The sequence below is a fragment of the Nelusetta ayraudi genome, unplaced genomic scaffold (assembly GCF_046127955.1).
Source record: "Nelusetta ayraudi isolate G7.1 ecotype Tasmania unplaced genomic scaffold, CSIRO-AGI_Nayr_v1 ptg000028l, whole genome shotgun sequence".
Classification (NCBI taxonomy): domain Eukaryota; kingdom Metazoa; phylum Chordata; class Actinopteri; order Tetraodontiformes; family Monacanthidae; genus Nelusetta; species Nelusetta ayraudi.
In genome coordinates, this window is record NW_027466078.1 from 1437147 (window position 1) to 1452975 (window position 15829).

The following is a 15829-nucleotide window of genomic DNA, read 5'->3' on the forward strand; positions in this document are numbered from 1 at the left end:
GCGAGCCGCGCGCCTGTTCGCGTCTCGTGCGAACCACCACATTGATTAACGTGGGCGCCGAATGGAAGCGCTCGGCGCTTCGCTTCCACGTCCAGTGAACTGACGTTAAATGCATGGCGCGATCCGCGAGGGGAGCCGCGCGCCTGGTGTGAACTCCTTACATTGATTAACATGGGCGCCGAATGGAAGCACTCGTTTTTTTTTGTTGTTGTTGTGTTTACAAGCCGGCTGCAAGCGTGTGACTGTGTGCTGTGAGTCAATTCATTTCCCGTTTCCACAATCTACGGAGCGGCCAAAGGTTCAAAAAGCACCGTGTGCGTTAAAAATAATAATAAAAAAAAAAAAAAAAATTAATAATTAAAAAATTATTGGCGATAAAACGGCGTTGAGTTGAACTTTGACACCATTAATTTTTGAAAAAAATTCAAAGGTTGTGACAGAATAATCTGGAGTGAGCTGACCAGAGGTCAAAGGTCAGAGGTTTGACAAACTACAAAGACCATAATTGATTAGATTATTTTCTTTAATCGAGTCACACCACTAATAAATATATATTTGTTTAATAAATGTTTAATGCACCTTTTTTCTTGACCAACATAATTAAATCTCCACCTGCTTCCGTTTGCATGTTTCAGCAGATTGATGTGTATGTAGATAGAAAAATCTATGTGAGTAGGTTCAGTGTGCTGTGAAGTGTGGCCCTGTTATGGCCATGGGGGCCTTGGCTATTGCCCTGTTGTTGCTGTGTACTGGTTGTGTGTCTCTTTCACGTGCTGATGACTAACCAGGTGCACCTGGCCGGTGCACAGCTTGTTTAGGACCGCCTCCCTCAGCACTGGCTCTCTCACACCTGGCTTCCACCGCAGCAGCTGCTTTGTTTTTCACTTCCCGTCATGCTTTTTCTTTGTTGCACACAGATGACACGCACTCATACCATTCACTCCATCCACACACCTACAGGCATTACTGACAACACACTGACTCTCACACTCCATACATTCCTTTTTTTTTCCTTCACAGTTTTGCTGTATTTTAACTGTTTTTATTGAAATTGCTTTTATTTGTTTCACTCTGGAAAGCACCCTGTGCACCATTTGGTTGTTGGAAGGTGCTATATAAATAAAATTTGATTGATTGATTGATTGATTGATTATTTTTGGTGTGGTGTGCGGCTTTATTGTCATTGCAACACGAAAACGTGTACAACAAAATTGTGCATAAACAGTCCAAATACAATACAACAGCAAAGACAGGACTGCAGGATTGAGCATTTTCAGTGGGGGTGAAGGTGTTATTATGTTTAGTTTAGATGTTTGTGCTTCATAATATGATTAGTTTAGGTGTTTGTTTACAATGATATGATTATTGATGTTGAAATGTTGAAATCAATCAAAAGACCTCCACATAAAGAAAGGCATTGTTGCAGGAGTCATGCAAAGAGCTCAAGGAAGGACAAAGGAAGCACATCCCTCATGAACTGGTGACCAGAGGGGGACCAGAGGATGGACAGCAGAAGCAACTGGCTTTGCCACCACCATCAAACTCTACAACACATTCAGTTCCATGGTGGGGAACTTATGATCCATCGGAGGCACGGGGGACAGGAACCTGTGACCTCAGGCTTGTCTTGCAGGAAATTGTTTGAACAGGTGACAGCGGAAGAAGGGACGGATCATTTGGCTCCCTGCCAAATAAGGACTTGTTTCTTCTCATTCTCAGTAATCAGAGTGTAGCGCCTCCAACCTTCTCTGGATGAAGACACCACACTGTCTAGTAGTGATGGTGAGGTGAAGCCTCATGAGGCATTGAACCACTTGAGCCAACTGCTTGGAGAAAGGCTTCATTTCTCAAAGCTTCATGTGCACACGACACCACCTACTGGCCAAGTGTACAATCACAGGCAAGCTGTGTCTCAACCACATGTGTGATGCATTGAATTTTTGTGTCTGTTACGTCTGTTGGGAATGACTATGAATTGCAAAAAATGTCGGACCAAATCATTTCTCTACATAAATTATAATATGTGTATAATACACTTTTTGAATGTATTGTGTTTGTGCAAATGTTGAGAAAATGCTAATATAATATGTCAGGTTGTGCAATTTTTTTTCTGAAAAGGGCATGGGTGTAATCAGGCAGATGACAGTGAAAGTGATTGTGGGACTTGGAAAAGGGCATAGATCAGGGGTGCTCACAGTTTTTCAACATGCAAGCTACTTTTAAAATGACCAAGTCAAAAAGATCCACCTACTATAAAATAGGAAAACATATTCATTCAGAAATATATTTGTAGTCCAGTGAGAAAGAAAGAAGGAGGATTAAATGGGTCAACATGTTCCCATGTGCATGTATGCTATCATTGCATAGAAAACTCATGGTTTAAAATTGTTAAGGTTATATCTGCCTATGTTTGATTTCATCAGTAAAAGTGTGTTTACGTTAAGATGTTTTGCTGTATATTTTTGTGTTTTTCAGCGCATAGGTGAGGGATAATTGGTGTGTGTGTGTGTGTGTGTGTGTGTGTGTGTGTAACGCAGACGTTTTGCTAGCAGCATCTCCCAGCATCTCCGGCGCGTCTGCGGTGCGCACTTTGAAGCGCATTTTCCGAGTGAGGCGTCTCCATCAGTTTACGCCAGGATTGCAAGCTCACGCGACAACCCCGGTAGTTTGGCGTGTATTTAAAGAAAACAACAGCCAAACTGTCTTTCCTGTCCCTGTCTGCTTTCATACAAAATGCAGCTATCTAAGCTATACATTGATTTTGTTCATTATAGTTTCAGATTTAAAATGAAATCTGCTTTATGTCTCCTTTATTTGATCTGAACAGTGCCCAAGGCGATACGTCACATTTACGTTTCACTGTAAAACACAGCACATATAGAAACAAAATCCAGCACATCGTACATTATGACCAAAATAAACCACATCCACCGTGTTTTCTAATCATTGACTTCCTGCCTGAACCATTCTACCTGCTGGAATTGACGCGGACGCGATTGACCAGTAGATGGCGATGGACGTAATGGGCACCCCTGGCATAGATGCTTGTGTAACATGGACATTGATGTACAGGACAGGGGGCTCCATCCTATCACCTCTCCTCTCCTCACTCTCTCCCTAAGCTCTCAAAACTATCTCCAAACTAAACGCTATCTAGTCTCAAACACTCCAAACTATAAACACTATCCAAAATCTAGTAATCCAAACTCTCTCCAAATCTCAACTGACTGCAACTCTCCTACAATAACCCCCATTTTGAATGGAGCCTGAGGGGTCTATATAAGCCGTTAAACCTCGCGGCAAAATCTGAACCACTTCCTGAAGCAATCACGTGGTACAGCCGGGAATTTAGAAAATCTACACTTGTTCAAGGTTCATGTTTTTTTTTTGTTTTTTTTAAAAATCAATTCAATGAGATGCATACCAACATACTCAAAATATCAAACATTGCAATTACTTCCATTTTGTTCCACAGAGTCATTCTGTTCAATGTGTACTGTTTTAACACACTTGTGTTCTCCATGGGCAATCTTGGCCTCCATAATCCTACATTATTTCTTCTCTTTCTCCAATGTCATCTACTGCAGATAAACAGAGGTGTGGCTGTCCATTCACATCAATCCTTTTCATCTTGCAATTTGGCCTCCTGTGTTCATCATTCACGAGCCACACGAATGGCTCATCTTCTGTTGAGGCATCAATGCTTAAAAAAATTGGGAAAAAGAAAAACATCATGTCAAAGTACAATTCACAATATCTGAATCTGGTCTCATGTGGTTTAGAATAGGCAGAAATCTTTGTCTTACCATCATGTTTTCCGTCTCCACCTGAATGCAAACATAAACGCAGCACATGATGGGTGGTAAACTCTTGTTCTGCACTGATATTCTGAATCATTTATCATATCCCCCCTATAATCAGCAATACACTCTCCTCTGCTGATTGTAGTCCTTGCAAACACACCACGTCCTGCAGAAGGAAGTAACAATAGTTTCAACCAAACAGGTTAAGCCATCCACTCTACCATTATCATTGGGCTCATGGTAATACATAAAGTACAACTTGCAAAATAAAGACGGGTAGACAGATGGTTGGAGTTGATTAGTACTGTTTCCTGATTTAAAATGCTATTGGTCTTGAACATTTCAATTTGGAATTTATTCAGGAAGGACATGGTATCTTAATAAAGTACAGTAAGCACACACATTCACAGTCAGGGATTGATTACTATTACTCCATGGTACAGGCAAATACCTTTTGAAAGTTGAAGGCTTACAGGACACAGCACTTACTGGCATGTACACGCATTACTTTTCATTGAAAACCTTTGGGAAGGAACTGGAAGGCAGAAAAGAGCTCTGTGTGTTGGGTGTATAGATAGCCAGAGAACTTGATATCGCATTAAAAAATGTTTTCAGTCACAAGATCTTTTTTTTTTTTGGTTTGTTTGTTTTTGCTTCAGTCCCCGAATACTGGAACCCTTACTTCCATTTGTGTACTGCTACAATAAATGATCTCCTAGGATTTTAATTGCATTGCTGTCTCTTTAAATAGAGCGTAAAGCATGATATTCTGTGTCAACAAATTGTTGTTGGTGTCAATAGTGTTGACTGTTCATTGCAGCCCTACTAATATCTAATGTAATCTCAGGTTTTGCATTTGATACTCATCTGGTAATAATTGTACGTATTTTACGCATAGAAGATTGTGTGTCATGTAATTATTATTACCACATCGTACCTTTCACTGCATTGATGCACTTTATGCACAACTGATGTGTTTTGTCAGTCCTTGAGGTAACATGGAAAATGGCATCCTGAAGGGGGCGGACCCTTCGTGGCATTAGAGTGAGGTTATCTTCAGTCAGAATGTTTAAAATATCACATCAAATATCATCAAACGCAGGAAACATGCCCTTAGATTATCTCTTCTCCATCACACCTGATTCTAATCATCATTTTTGGCAATTCTGGCATGTCTAAAAAAAAAAATCAAATACTAAGAGATTTAAATATTCAATTAAAAAAAAAAAGTTCCATACAATCAAATACAACTGTGGCTAAATTTTTAAAACTGACTTCATTAATATATCACTTGTTATGCATTCCAGCAAAATACAACTATGTTACTGATACCTCCATACATTTCTTGCAAAAAAACAAAAAAACAAAAACAAAAGAAACAAAACAACAACACCAGCTTCATGTAAAAGCTTGGGTTTTTAACAGAGCAGTGAACCAAACTAATTAACACCATTTTATGATTAAACACAGGTTATTGTGATTTTTCTAAATATTTAGGCTTAAGATTTTGTCCTTTCTTTGCATAAATCCTCTCGTTCTGATTTACATGCGACTATATTCTGAAATCCCTGCAAATACAACGCTACACTAAGTACCTTGAGCACCATCAACACAAACACAATGATCAAAAATCATGTTTTACGGGCCAATGCTGAAAACCTCAGAGGCACATGTAGAGCACCTCCTGTATTGATTTGAACTGTTTCCCTCCTGGGGACCAGCATTTTGGTCCCCGCAACTGGTCCCCATGACGTGGCTCTGTATACAGAATTTTGTCCCCATGACCCCATGAAAACCAGTGCACACACACATACCTTATTCATTGCGATTGCTTATTTTATTTGTGGTTCACAAACAGTGCATGTATGTAAAACAAAATGTAAGTGTTGTGTTTTATTGTTACGTAGAACTATTGTGTTTTATATGTTGGTCTTTCAGAAGTGGTAAAGTGGTGAAACATGAGAAAAGGTTTAAACATGTACAGTATATTCTGTCCTCACGATGGCGTTACTACCAGGGCTAAACAGATGGTGAACAACAATAAAGAGAGTCCAGACGACCGTGAGGAGAAGTCTTGTCTTTACTGACGCTTTTCTCGACACTTGTCTCTTCGTAATGCTGTAAAACTGTAACAAATACACACAAAATGCATATGAACAAATTGAATCAATAAATCACATTAAATGAAGTTTGTGGCAGAAAAACGTAAGCCGGACATATCAACTAGCTTAACTCTGACCGAGCTAATGACTTAAAAAAAAATAAAAATAAAATAAATAGCAGTGGCGAATGTACAGAATAAACAACTACGCTTCACCAAAGGTTTCATATTAAACATAAACAAATCATAACATCAAAAGAAACGTAGGCTTACAGACAAAGATGCTCCAAGGCTGTAAGCATGGACACGAACCGCCCGCAATTGCATCATGAGCTGACCATATATAAACAGACTGCTAGTGGCAGAGAACAGAAACGTCCACTAGAGGGCGGTAATTAACCGTATACAAATCGATGTGATTTGTATGACTGACTAGCAGCACAATGTATTATTATTATTATTTTTTTTTTAATGAAAAACGATTTAGTTTTCCTAATTGAACCGTTACCTGTTCGAGGTAAGAGAACACCGTTGCACTAAATATTGACACAATAGTTGGTAATGGAGTTAGTAATGAAATATCAACAATGCTTTTTTGTTTCTGACATCTTCAGGAGACTTGTGCACAGGGTCAAATTGACCCGGGAACATCATTGCTGTTCCTGACAAACGAACATAACAGGAGGGTTAACAGGTCACACAAACCTTATTCTTCCCTGCATTAGAATGTGCAAATGACATTAAGAGTGCAACTGAACCGTGAGCAGAAATTATTTTGATTTCTTAAACAATATAGCAGTTAAACAGAACAAAAAAAATAAAAATAAATCACAACTGCTACCACAGCTTCTATAAACAAAACTCTGGGCTAGTTCTTCACCTGAGTCCCTGATGTTGCTCCTCCTTGCTCACAATGTATGCCAAAAAAAAAAAGTGCTTTTTTTTTTTTTTTTTTTTTTTTTTTTTAGTTTTAGAGGTTCTAGTGTAAGTACTCTAACTGTCAACACCTCAACTCACACTGCTTCATTTCAGTTTTAAGTTTTTCTTCAGGAAAATGAGTTGGTCTACATGTTCAAGAAGAAGCACACTGCGCTGCTCTGTCACCATATCACCATCTGTGCAAAACACCCGTTCTCACGGGACGCTTGTTACAGGGATGGACAGGTAGCTTTTGGCTAATTTGGAAAACATTGGCAGATCCACCTGTTCTTTCCACCACTGCAGCACATTACCATTAAGAGCTAAACAATCCCTCCCCACTAGGGATGGGAAGATTAACCGATACGTATCGATACACGGACAGGCGCGGGCACGATGCGAATGCATCGGTAGAGCAGCCGTGAATCGATGCAATTTTGGGATTAAATCTAGATACATCGGTTTTTACGTCTGTCACAGACCGATACAGCGATGCACAGCGCAGTGCTGGAATTTACAGCACAGCGCAGTAAAAAAAAACAAAAAAGAAAACGCCGAAACGATCGCTGCGCGAGCCGGACACGGCCGCATCAAGCCTGGCGTGAACGACACCATCGTTCGGCGGCTATTCGTGGAACGATTCTACAGCCAAAAGTGCCCAACAACAAAGAACACTGGTCACCGCCGGACTCCTGAATTCTGGCACAGCGGAAGGAGTGCTGTGCTGGAAGTTACAGCACAGCGCAGTGCACAGCGCAGTTTGCTTCACCCCCATCATGTGGATCAACTGATATTCCTAAAGAAAAAGCTTAGAGTGGAACATGTCGGTTGAATAATACAGTATGGACTGAAAGTCACACACCAATGAGTAGTTGCATTGTGCACTAATTTTGATTGAGTTCAAGGAACCATGACATTATTATTTTTTTTTTTTAGTGAGTTGAGTTGAATCTTTTTCTGTCTTCAATTTCTCATCACAGCCAAGCTATTTCACTGTCGTGACTGTTTTATTATGACAGTTAGGCTGCTGTCTGTTTACAGCAACTGCAATAAGAATTTACATTTATTCCATTTGTAAGCAATAAGGAAAGGTTCATTTATTTTTCATTGCACTTGCCTTGTTATTGTTAATTGTGAACCAGTTGTTCACAAAATAAATTGAAATTGAAATTGAAAAATACAGAATGTTTGTATTTTGGTGGATAAATAATCAAACTCATTGAATTGCATAGCATCATTCCTTTGCATCGGAGTCTCAAATCAAATCACATTGTGTTGGATCAAACTGTGCTGAATCGCACTGCATCGTATTGGGGAATCGTATCGTATCGTAAATATATGAATCGTATCGTATCGGAAATATAATATACGAATCGTATCGTATCTTTAATGTATCGAATCGTTGGTAGTGTATCGAGATACGTATCGTATCGGCCACAGACCAGAGATGCACAACCCTACTCCCCACGTATCTTTGCAATTTCCCCCTGAGCTCTGTCCCTTATGCTCTTCTTTGGTGATCTTGGAGTGAGGAAACCCTCAAACATCTGGTTCAATCTAAGACTTCTTCCTGGGAGGCTCTGGTGCCTCATCGAGGGTGGAGAAGAGAGGAGAAATTCAATACAATGCTATACAATTAGAATTTTTTTTCTACAATAATATCTTACTCGTTTTTAAATCAACACAATTATAAGTTACTGTTCAGTTATAAATTTCAATCAAAACAAACCTGCCTCCTCTTCTTCCTCATCCTCATCCTCTCTGGTCACCTGGAGCTTCTGGGCAGGTGCCTGCTCTCAGTCTGCCATCATCCCCTGCCTGACAATAGCACAGAGATGATCAGCACAGATAAATGATTAGATTTTGTCCAACCAAAACAGATTAAAATCATCAGTTAAGTAAAGCAATGCACGGGTGAGAGTAAGACAAAGACACTTGCCACAATACTGCACATAATCTTACTGTTCTATCCACTTCTGCTGTGATCCCCAGGAATACGGTGTCTCTAGGGTTGTCATCGTCCTGGAATTCCAGGTCTTTGAACAGGGAATGGAGTGCTAAGGCTCTGTTGAGGAGGTCTTGGATATATGTGTAGCCGGCATCAAAGTCCTTTCTGAATTTGTCCTTCATCACAGAAATGACTGGTAGATCGCTGACATCGAGCTCAAAATCCTCCCGCAGTTTGGCCAGCGTTAGGGCAATGATGGAGATGCTGGGGGTCTTCTCCTCACTGAGGCACTTGGTTGCTGTTTTTAGGGGGTCATCAGTTTGATGATCTCTGGGATCAGGGTCATGTCTTCCTCTGTGAGACTGGGTAGGCCTTCTCCACTGGGCTTTAGCTTCCTTGTTGTCAGTGACACAGCCGGCTGCTGATCCCAATAACGCTTCACCATCTCCAGGGAACTGGTGGAAACATCATGAACTAGATTGTGGTGTTTCAGGTGCAACTGGGTCTGCATTTCTTTCAGAGCTTCACATGCTTTGCAGCTTTTGTGGAAGAATGTTACCTGCTTCCTTAATTTAACCAGAAGTGCTGACACTGTGTCCACCTTCAGGGCCTTCTGAGAAGATAGATTAAGAGTGTGTGCGATGCATTGCACATGTGGCTCCATCTCTGCACCTGCTCCAGCCAGTGTCATATTTCTTGCATTATCAGTGACGAATGCAGAGTTCTTTTCTTCAATCTTCCACTCACAGCAGACATCACGCAGTAAAGATTGACAGATTTTGTCCTGTGTGGGCCTCATTGAACGTTCTGGTCTGCAGAACAGGGTTTTGCATGTTCCACTCATCATCAATATGGTGTGCTGTGGCTGTGATGTATGACTGAGTGGCTCGTTGGGCATTACTCAGGGACGCAACTACCTCTCCTGTCACTTTGTTGTACAGAGCAGGAATCAGTCGGTAAAGGTACACCTAACTGGTATTTTGTTCCTAGGATCCAAGATGTGAAGGAGTTGATTGAAGCCCTCGTTTTTTTACAACGCTATACGGCTGGATATATAACAATAAGCAGCTCCAAACAAATTTGTTGTTAACTATGTTCAACAATGACAATAAATAACTTGAACTTTGAACTTCACAGATAAAATAGGCAATGCTGTTGGTTATTGCCTGTGAGCGGGTAGAGTTAGCTGCCAGAGGAGCGTCTGGGCTAAAATAACTTACCAAACTTTTCTCATCAGTTTTGCTACCGCCGTCATTTGCTTGAATCTCTCCATCCCTATAAATGACCCATCCAACGAACCCAGCTGCACCCTGAGAGACAATGCAGAGCAGTCAAAGACAGACGGAAAATGAGACAAATTAATGGTTGTTTCTTATTTTTGTCTCAAAAACAGAAAGAAAACAAAAATTGTTGGCATGCTGAGGTTCTGGGGATGCTCAAAATGTATTTTCTATTTTTAAGCAGTCAGAACTGTGTTTTCATAAGCGGCAAGGAAAGACCCAGTAGTCCCCAAACGTTGATTTTGACAAGTGTTCAAAAGTGGAAATAACTCACTTCCTGTTTGGCGAAATTCAAAAATAAGAGCGTATGAGATGTAGAGGTGGACGACCTAAACGCGTGGGTTCTTGTCTCATTACTGGGTGACGTTCCTACAGAGCGCCATTGTGGTTTTAGTGGAGAGACCGTTGGAAAAAATTTTTTGATTTTATTGCACATACCTGCAAACAAGCTGATTGGTTCCTTTTCTGTCGGAGATAGGAACTTTGCCTGAGAGAATGAAATGTAGGTAGACGACAAGCGCGTGTGTTTTGCTTCCACGATGGTTGGAAATTCATACTGGCTGTGAGAATTTTTTTTAGTGCGGGTATTGTTTTTTGCCTGGAGGTGGCACTATGGAGCACCTTTACTTGTCATTGTTGCATCAAAAGAAAATGTTTGCCTGACGTGCGTGCGGAATTTCATCTAAATCGAACAGGCTTAAAGGGGTTAAAATTGGGTGGAAATACGTGTAAGAAAAATAATAATAGGGAAACATTTCAAAAACAATGGGTCTTTCGCCGTTACGACAGACATGACGTGGCTTGAAGCACGTTCGAGCACCGTCGTTCTTCGGGCCCAGCCTGCAGAGCCGGCCCAAGGCATAAGCGAAGTAAGTGACGGCTTAGGGCCCCAAAGCCACTAGGGGGCCCCCAAGAGCAATAATAAAAAAAAAGATTGTTGTTGTTCTTGCACTACAACTTATTGTTGCACCTTGCTGTTGCACTTTTTTGAAACCAAAAATAATAAACCAGATGACACATTTACAGTAAGAACATTGTCTACCTGTTTATTTTTGTTACTTTCAGTAAGACTAGATGACGTACCTCACTTTGTGCTTTTATATCCAAAGGAAAAATTCTTAATGGCAACTTGAGCTGAACGGACGTGGTCAAAAAAACGCCGCCTTTGCACACGGCCCCGCCACATAATCACCTGACCTAAATAGTCACCTGCCGATGAACACAACATTCCCTCTTGGACATAAACAAGAAAAACGAATAACAACACAATATTTTGGTAACAATAACAATAACAATAATAATAATAATAATAAAAATAATAATAATAATAAAGAGAAAATGCATGAAAATACTGCCAGTCTTTGTCAAACAGCAACAAGAGAAACTTGAACGCTCCACTCTTCTATTTATACACACATGACACACGCTTCTTAAAACTGCAGATGCTACAAAACAACAGTTTGACCTGTCGGAGAGGAAAATCTAAACTGCATCATCACCTGATTTCACTGCAGTTGTTCACTGTGGTCGCTCTTATTACAGTCTGCTCCACTAGGGGGCAGCTAACTCCAGTCCTGCTGCTGCTGCAGCTCTGTTTCCACAGCAGTTGTGTGTTTCCTCCAGGTGTTAGTCGGGTCCCACCACAGGTGATGGTTAGTTCTGGTGACTCAACTAAACTAAACTTTATTCATAAAGCATTTTAAAAGCAACCACAGCTGACACAACGTGCTGTACATAAAAACATAAAAGCATAAAAACCATTTTCTATATATATATATATATATATATATATACATATATATATATATATATATATATTGTGGAGGTGCAGAGAATGAGACCCAGAAGCGAAGGCAGAAGGTTGAAGCGTTTATTCTCCGCACTTCCAACACATTCAAATCCACCGCACTACGTGGAACCCGGAACATCAAACACACCAAACCCCGCCCCCATCATGCCCACTTAAGTACCCCGCCAACCAGGTGAATGTCTCTCCCCATCCCACCTTTGGAGGTAACTACAAAATAATATTATTTTGACATAGTTTTCTATTTGCTGCTTTTGATTTTCTTCAAGGTTACAGACCATAGGTGGCGCTAATGCTCCCTGTAATGGGGAGTAAACTGCCAGATAATACGTGACAAGAACAACACACACACAAAAACATGCTTGTGCACTTTGTATCTCTCTCTCTCTCACACACACACACACACACACACACACACACACACACACACACACACACACACACACACACACAGCATCATGTGATTTCCTGGAAGTGTGGGAGCAGTTGAGGCGGCAGGATGGGAGGATCCACAGTGAGCAGCAGAAGCAGGACAAGAAGCTTAAAGTCAAAATTGTTCTGTGTCAGGCTCCATTTTGAGGCGCAGCAGCAGCAGCAGCAGTAACAGCAGCAGCAACAGCAGCAGCAACAGGTGAGTCGTCACTGAGTGAAGAACTCATGAAATGTGATGTGAGTGGACACCAGCAGTCGTGTGTCTGTTTGATCCCACTGGGAACTCAGTGTTTCTTCCTGTTCTCTCTGTCTGAAGTGGAACTCACTGGGTTATCAGCTGACTGTCACACTTGATATTTCACCTCAGACTGACTCCAGGACTCAAGATGAGTCTTCCGGTGGAGGAAGAGGAGGACAGAGCAAAGTCTCCAGGGTCCAGTGGGGTGTCTCTGAAGGATGACTGCTCCATGGGTCAATTTATAGACTTCAGTAATGAAACTGGAGCCTCTGGAACACAGTAAGAACACTAATGTCCTTGTTTCTCAGTCTAATTCTAGTTTGATTTGATAGTGATAAATTCCTCAGAAGGTGAAAAGGTGTCAGATGTTGTGGTCAGTGGTCAAGAGAAGAGAATCTTTGACATGGTCACATTCATCATGTTGAAATGCAGCAAAGCCCTTCTGAGATTGAACTTTATGCAGTGGCAGGAATGTTTGATGCGCTGTCATAAAGTGCAGCTCAACTCCACTGAGATGAATTTCAATCCAAAGTTCAGTGCAATGTGACTCCACTGTCTCTGTCTGCTGAGAAACAAAGGGCCAGTTCCACAGAGCCACTGCTCAACCAGAGCCCACCAGGTGTCAACCACACCAGATAGAAAATATCCATTTGATAGATGAATATGTCATCTAATAATATATTAGATGATGTGACAAGACCAGCCGAGAAAACAGCTACAAATCCATGACGGGCGCAACGTGGTGGCTAAAAGACGGCGTCATTAACGGCTGCGCTCCATTCTTTGTGGGTCAAATTCTTTGATTGTGAAGCTGCATGAAGGGATTGAATTTAGAAAACAGAGCAAAAGACAAGAAGTAATTTGTGAAGAGCCCACTAGGAGGCCAGCAGGCTGTCAGTTAGTGTTGACGGAGACAATGATTCCATCCAACTAATGATGGTGTCAGAAAAACAGCTGACAAGTGATGGACACCAACAACTGATCCAATCAGTCAAAGCCAGAGTGTCTCCACAGGAAGACGGAGAGGAGTCCTGGTGGTGAGAAGCAGCAGCTGAAGGAGCTTCTACAGCAGCAGCAGCAGGAGCAGCAGCAGCAGCAGCTGCAGGAGCTTCTACAGCAGCAGATCAGTCTGGAGAGGAGATGTGAACGTGTGACTGAAGGTGAAGAAGCAGGAAGTCAAACCCTCCTCAACACCATCTACACTGACCTCTACATCACTGAGGCACTGAGTGAGGAGGTCAACAGAGAGCATGAGGTCAGGCAGCTGGAGACCAAGAAGACCAAGAAGACCAAGAAGAGCCTCCACGACCGTCCAATCAGGTGCAGCCAGATCTTTGAAGCCTCACCTGAGCAGCAGGGACTCAGAGTCAGAGTGGTGCTGACCAACGGCGTTGCTGGGGTTGGAAAAACCTTCTCAGTGCAGAAGTTCACTCTGGACTGGGCCCAGGGCCTGGACAACCAGGACCTTCATCTGGTGCTTCCTCTCTCATTCAGGGAGCTGAACTTGGTCAAAGAGCAGCACTACAGTCTTCTGGAGCTGCTCCATGTTTTCCATCCAACGTTAGAGAAGCTCACAGCAGAGCAGCTGCATGTCTGCAAACTTCTCTTCATCTTGGACGGCCTGGATGAAAGCAGACTGGCTCTGGACTTTGAGAAGAACCAGGTGGTGACTGATGTCACTCAGGAGAAGTCAGTCAGCGTCCTGCTAACAAACCTGATCAGAGGAGATCTTCTTCCCTCGGCTCTGCTGTGGATAACTTCCAGACCTGCAGCAGCCAATCAGATCCCTCCGTCATGTGTGGACAGGCTGACAGAAGTACGAGGCTTCACCGATGACCAGAAGGAGGAGTATTTCAGGAGGAGGTTCAGAGATAGAGGAGATGTGTCCAGCAGGATTATCTCCCACATCAAGTCCACCAGGAGCCTCCACATCATGTGTCAGATCCCAGTCTTCTGCTGGATCACTGCCACAGTTCTGGAGAGCATGTTGAGCTCAGACCAGAGAGGAGAGCTGCCCAAGACCCTGACTGACATGTACTCACACTTCCTGCTGGTCCAGACCAAGAGGAAGCAGCACAAGTATGAAGGAGGTCCACAGGAGCTGACGGAGGCTGACAGGACAGGAAGGTTCTTCTGAAGCTGGGCCAGCTGGCATTTGAACATCTGGAGAGTGGAAACATCATGTTCTACAGTGAAGACCTGGAGAAGTTTGGTCTCAGTGTGACTGACGCCTCTGTGTACTCAGGAGTTTGTACAGAGATCTTCAGGAGAGAGAGTGTGATCTTCCACAAAACCGTCTACTGCTTTGTTCATCTGAGCGTCCAGGAGTTTCTGGCTGCAGTCTACAGCTTCCACTGTCACACCAAGAGAAAAGTTCTGCAGAGTTTCTTGAATCATTTTGAATCAGACCCTGTATTACCTCTGGTGTTTGACATCAACCCTAAGATAAAAGAATTTGATCTCCCTCCCCAATCCCTGGATGAGTTCCTGAAGAGAATGATGGAGAAGTCCCTGCAGAGTCCAAACGGTCACCTGGACTTGTTTGTTCGCTTTCTCCATGGACTCAGTCTGAAATCCAACCATAGACTCTTAGGAGGTCTGCTGGGTCTCACTGACAACCATCCAGGAACCTTACAGAAGGTCATCAACAACCTGAAGGAGATGAACACTGGTGATGTTTCTCCTGACAGAAGCATCAACATATTCCACTGTCTGCTGGAGGTGAAGGATCAGTCAGTGCATCAGGAGGTCCAAGAGTTCCTGCAGTCAGAGAACAGATCAAAGAAGGAACTCTCAGCCATCCAGTGTTCAGCTCTGGCCTACATGCTGCAGATGTCAGAGGAGGTTCTGGAGGAGTTGGACCTCAGCAAGTACAACACAACCATGGAGGGAAGATTGAGACTGATTCCAGCTGTGAGGAACTGCAGGAAGGCTGTGCTACGTTTAGGAGGGTACGTAAACACTGTTTGTGTGTGTGTGTGTGTGTGTGTGTGTGTGTGTGTGTGTGTGTGTGTGTGTGTGTGTGTGCGCGTGCGCGTGTGTGTGCGCGTGCGTGCGTGCGTGCGTGTGTGTGTGTGTGTTGAAACTCTATATGGTGTCATTCTTGGACATGGTCTCTCTTGTAAAAGAGATCTTGGATCTCAAAGGGACAAATCTGGTTAAATAGTTCTCATAATAATTCAACTACAGAAAAGAGTTGTCAGAATAATCAATAAAGTTCCCTAAAGCACAAATCAATGATTGATAGAGTCAAAGATCTTCCAATTCATAGATATAGTGGGCTTGAAAACATTAGAAATACT

General features: G+C 42.3%; 3 protein-coding genes across 29 annotated transcripts in view; 1 reads left to right on the forward strand and 2 right to left on the reverse strand.

Moving 5' to 3' along the window:
* LOC142891171 (NACHT, LRR and PYD domains-containing protein 14-like) overlaps nt 1-15829 on the forward strand; it is a 261301-nt gene that overhangs the window by 95572 nt on the left and 149900 nt on the right. Inside the window, exons 1-2 of one of the 27 annotated variants that reach the window (XM_076030623.1) lie at nt 12280-12488; nt 12657-12806. The exons of 25 other annotated variants lie outside the window; for them this stretch is intronic. In XM_076030623.1, the coding sequence (XP_075886738.1) occupies nt 12676-12806 (131 nt within the window). In that variant the 5' untranslated portion in view covers nt 12280-12488; nt 12657-12675. Of the gene's footprint in view, nt 1-12279; nt 12489-12656; nt 12807-15829 lie in introns of those variants that run through there. One more of the 27 variants, XM_076030620.1, reaches the window with a different exon arrangement.
* LOC142891081 (NACHT, LRR and PYD domains-containing protein 14-like) overlaps nt 1-15829 on the reverse strand; it is a 407498-nt gene that overhangs the window by 59460 nt on the left and 332209 nt on the right. The window lies entirely within an intron of this gene.
* LOC142891194 (NLR family CARD domain-containing protein 3-like) overlaps nt 1-15829 on the reverse strand; it is a 331599-nt gene that overhangs the window by 52945 nt on the left and 262825 nt on the right. The gene's annotated exons all lie outside the window — the stretch shown is intronic.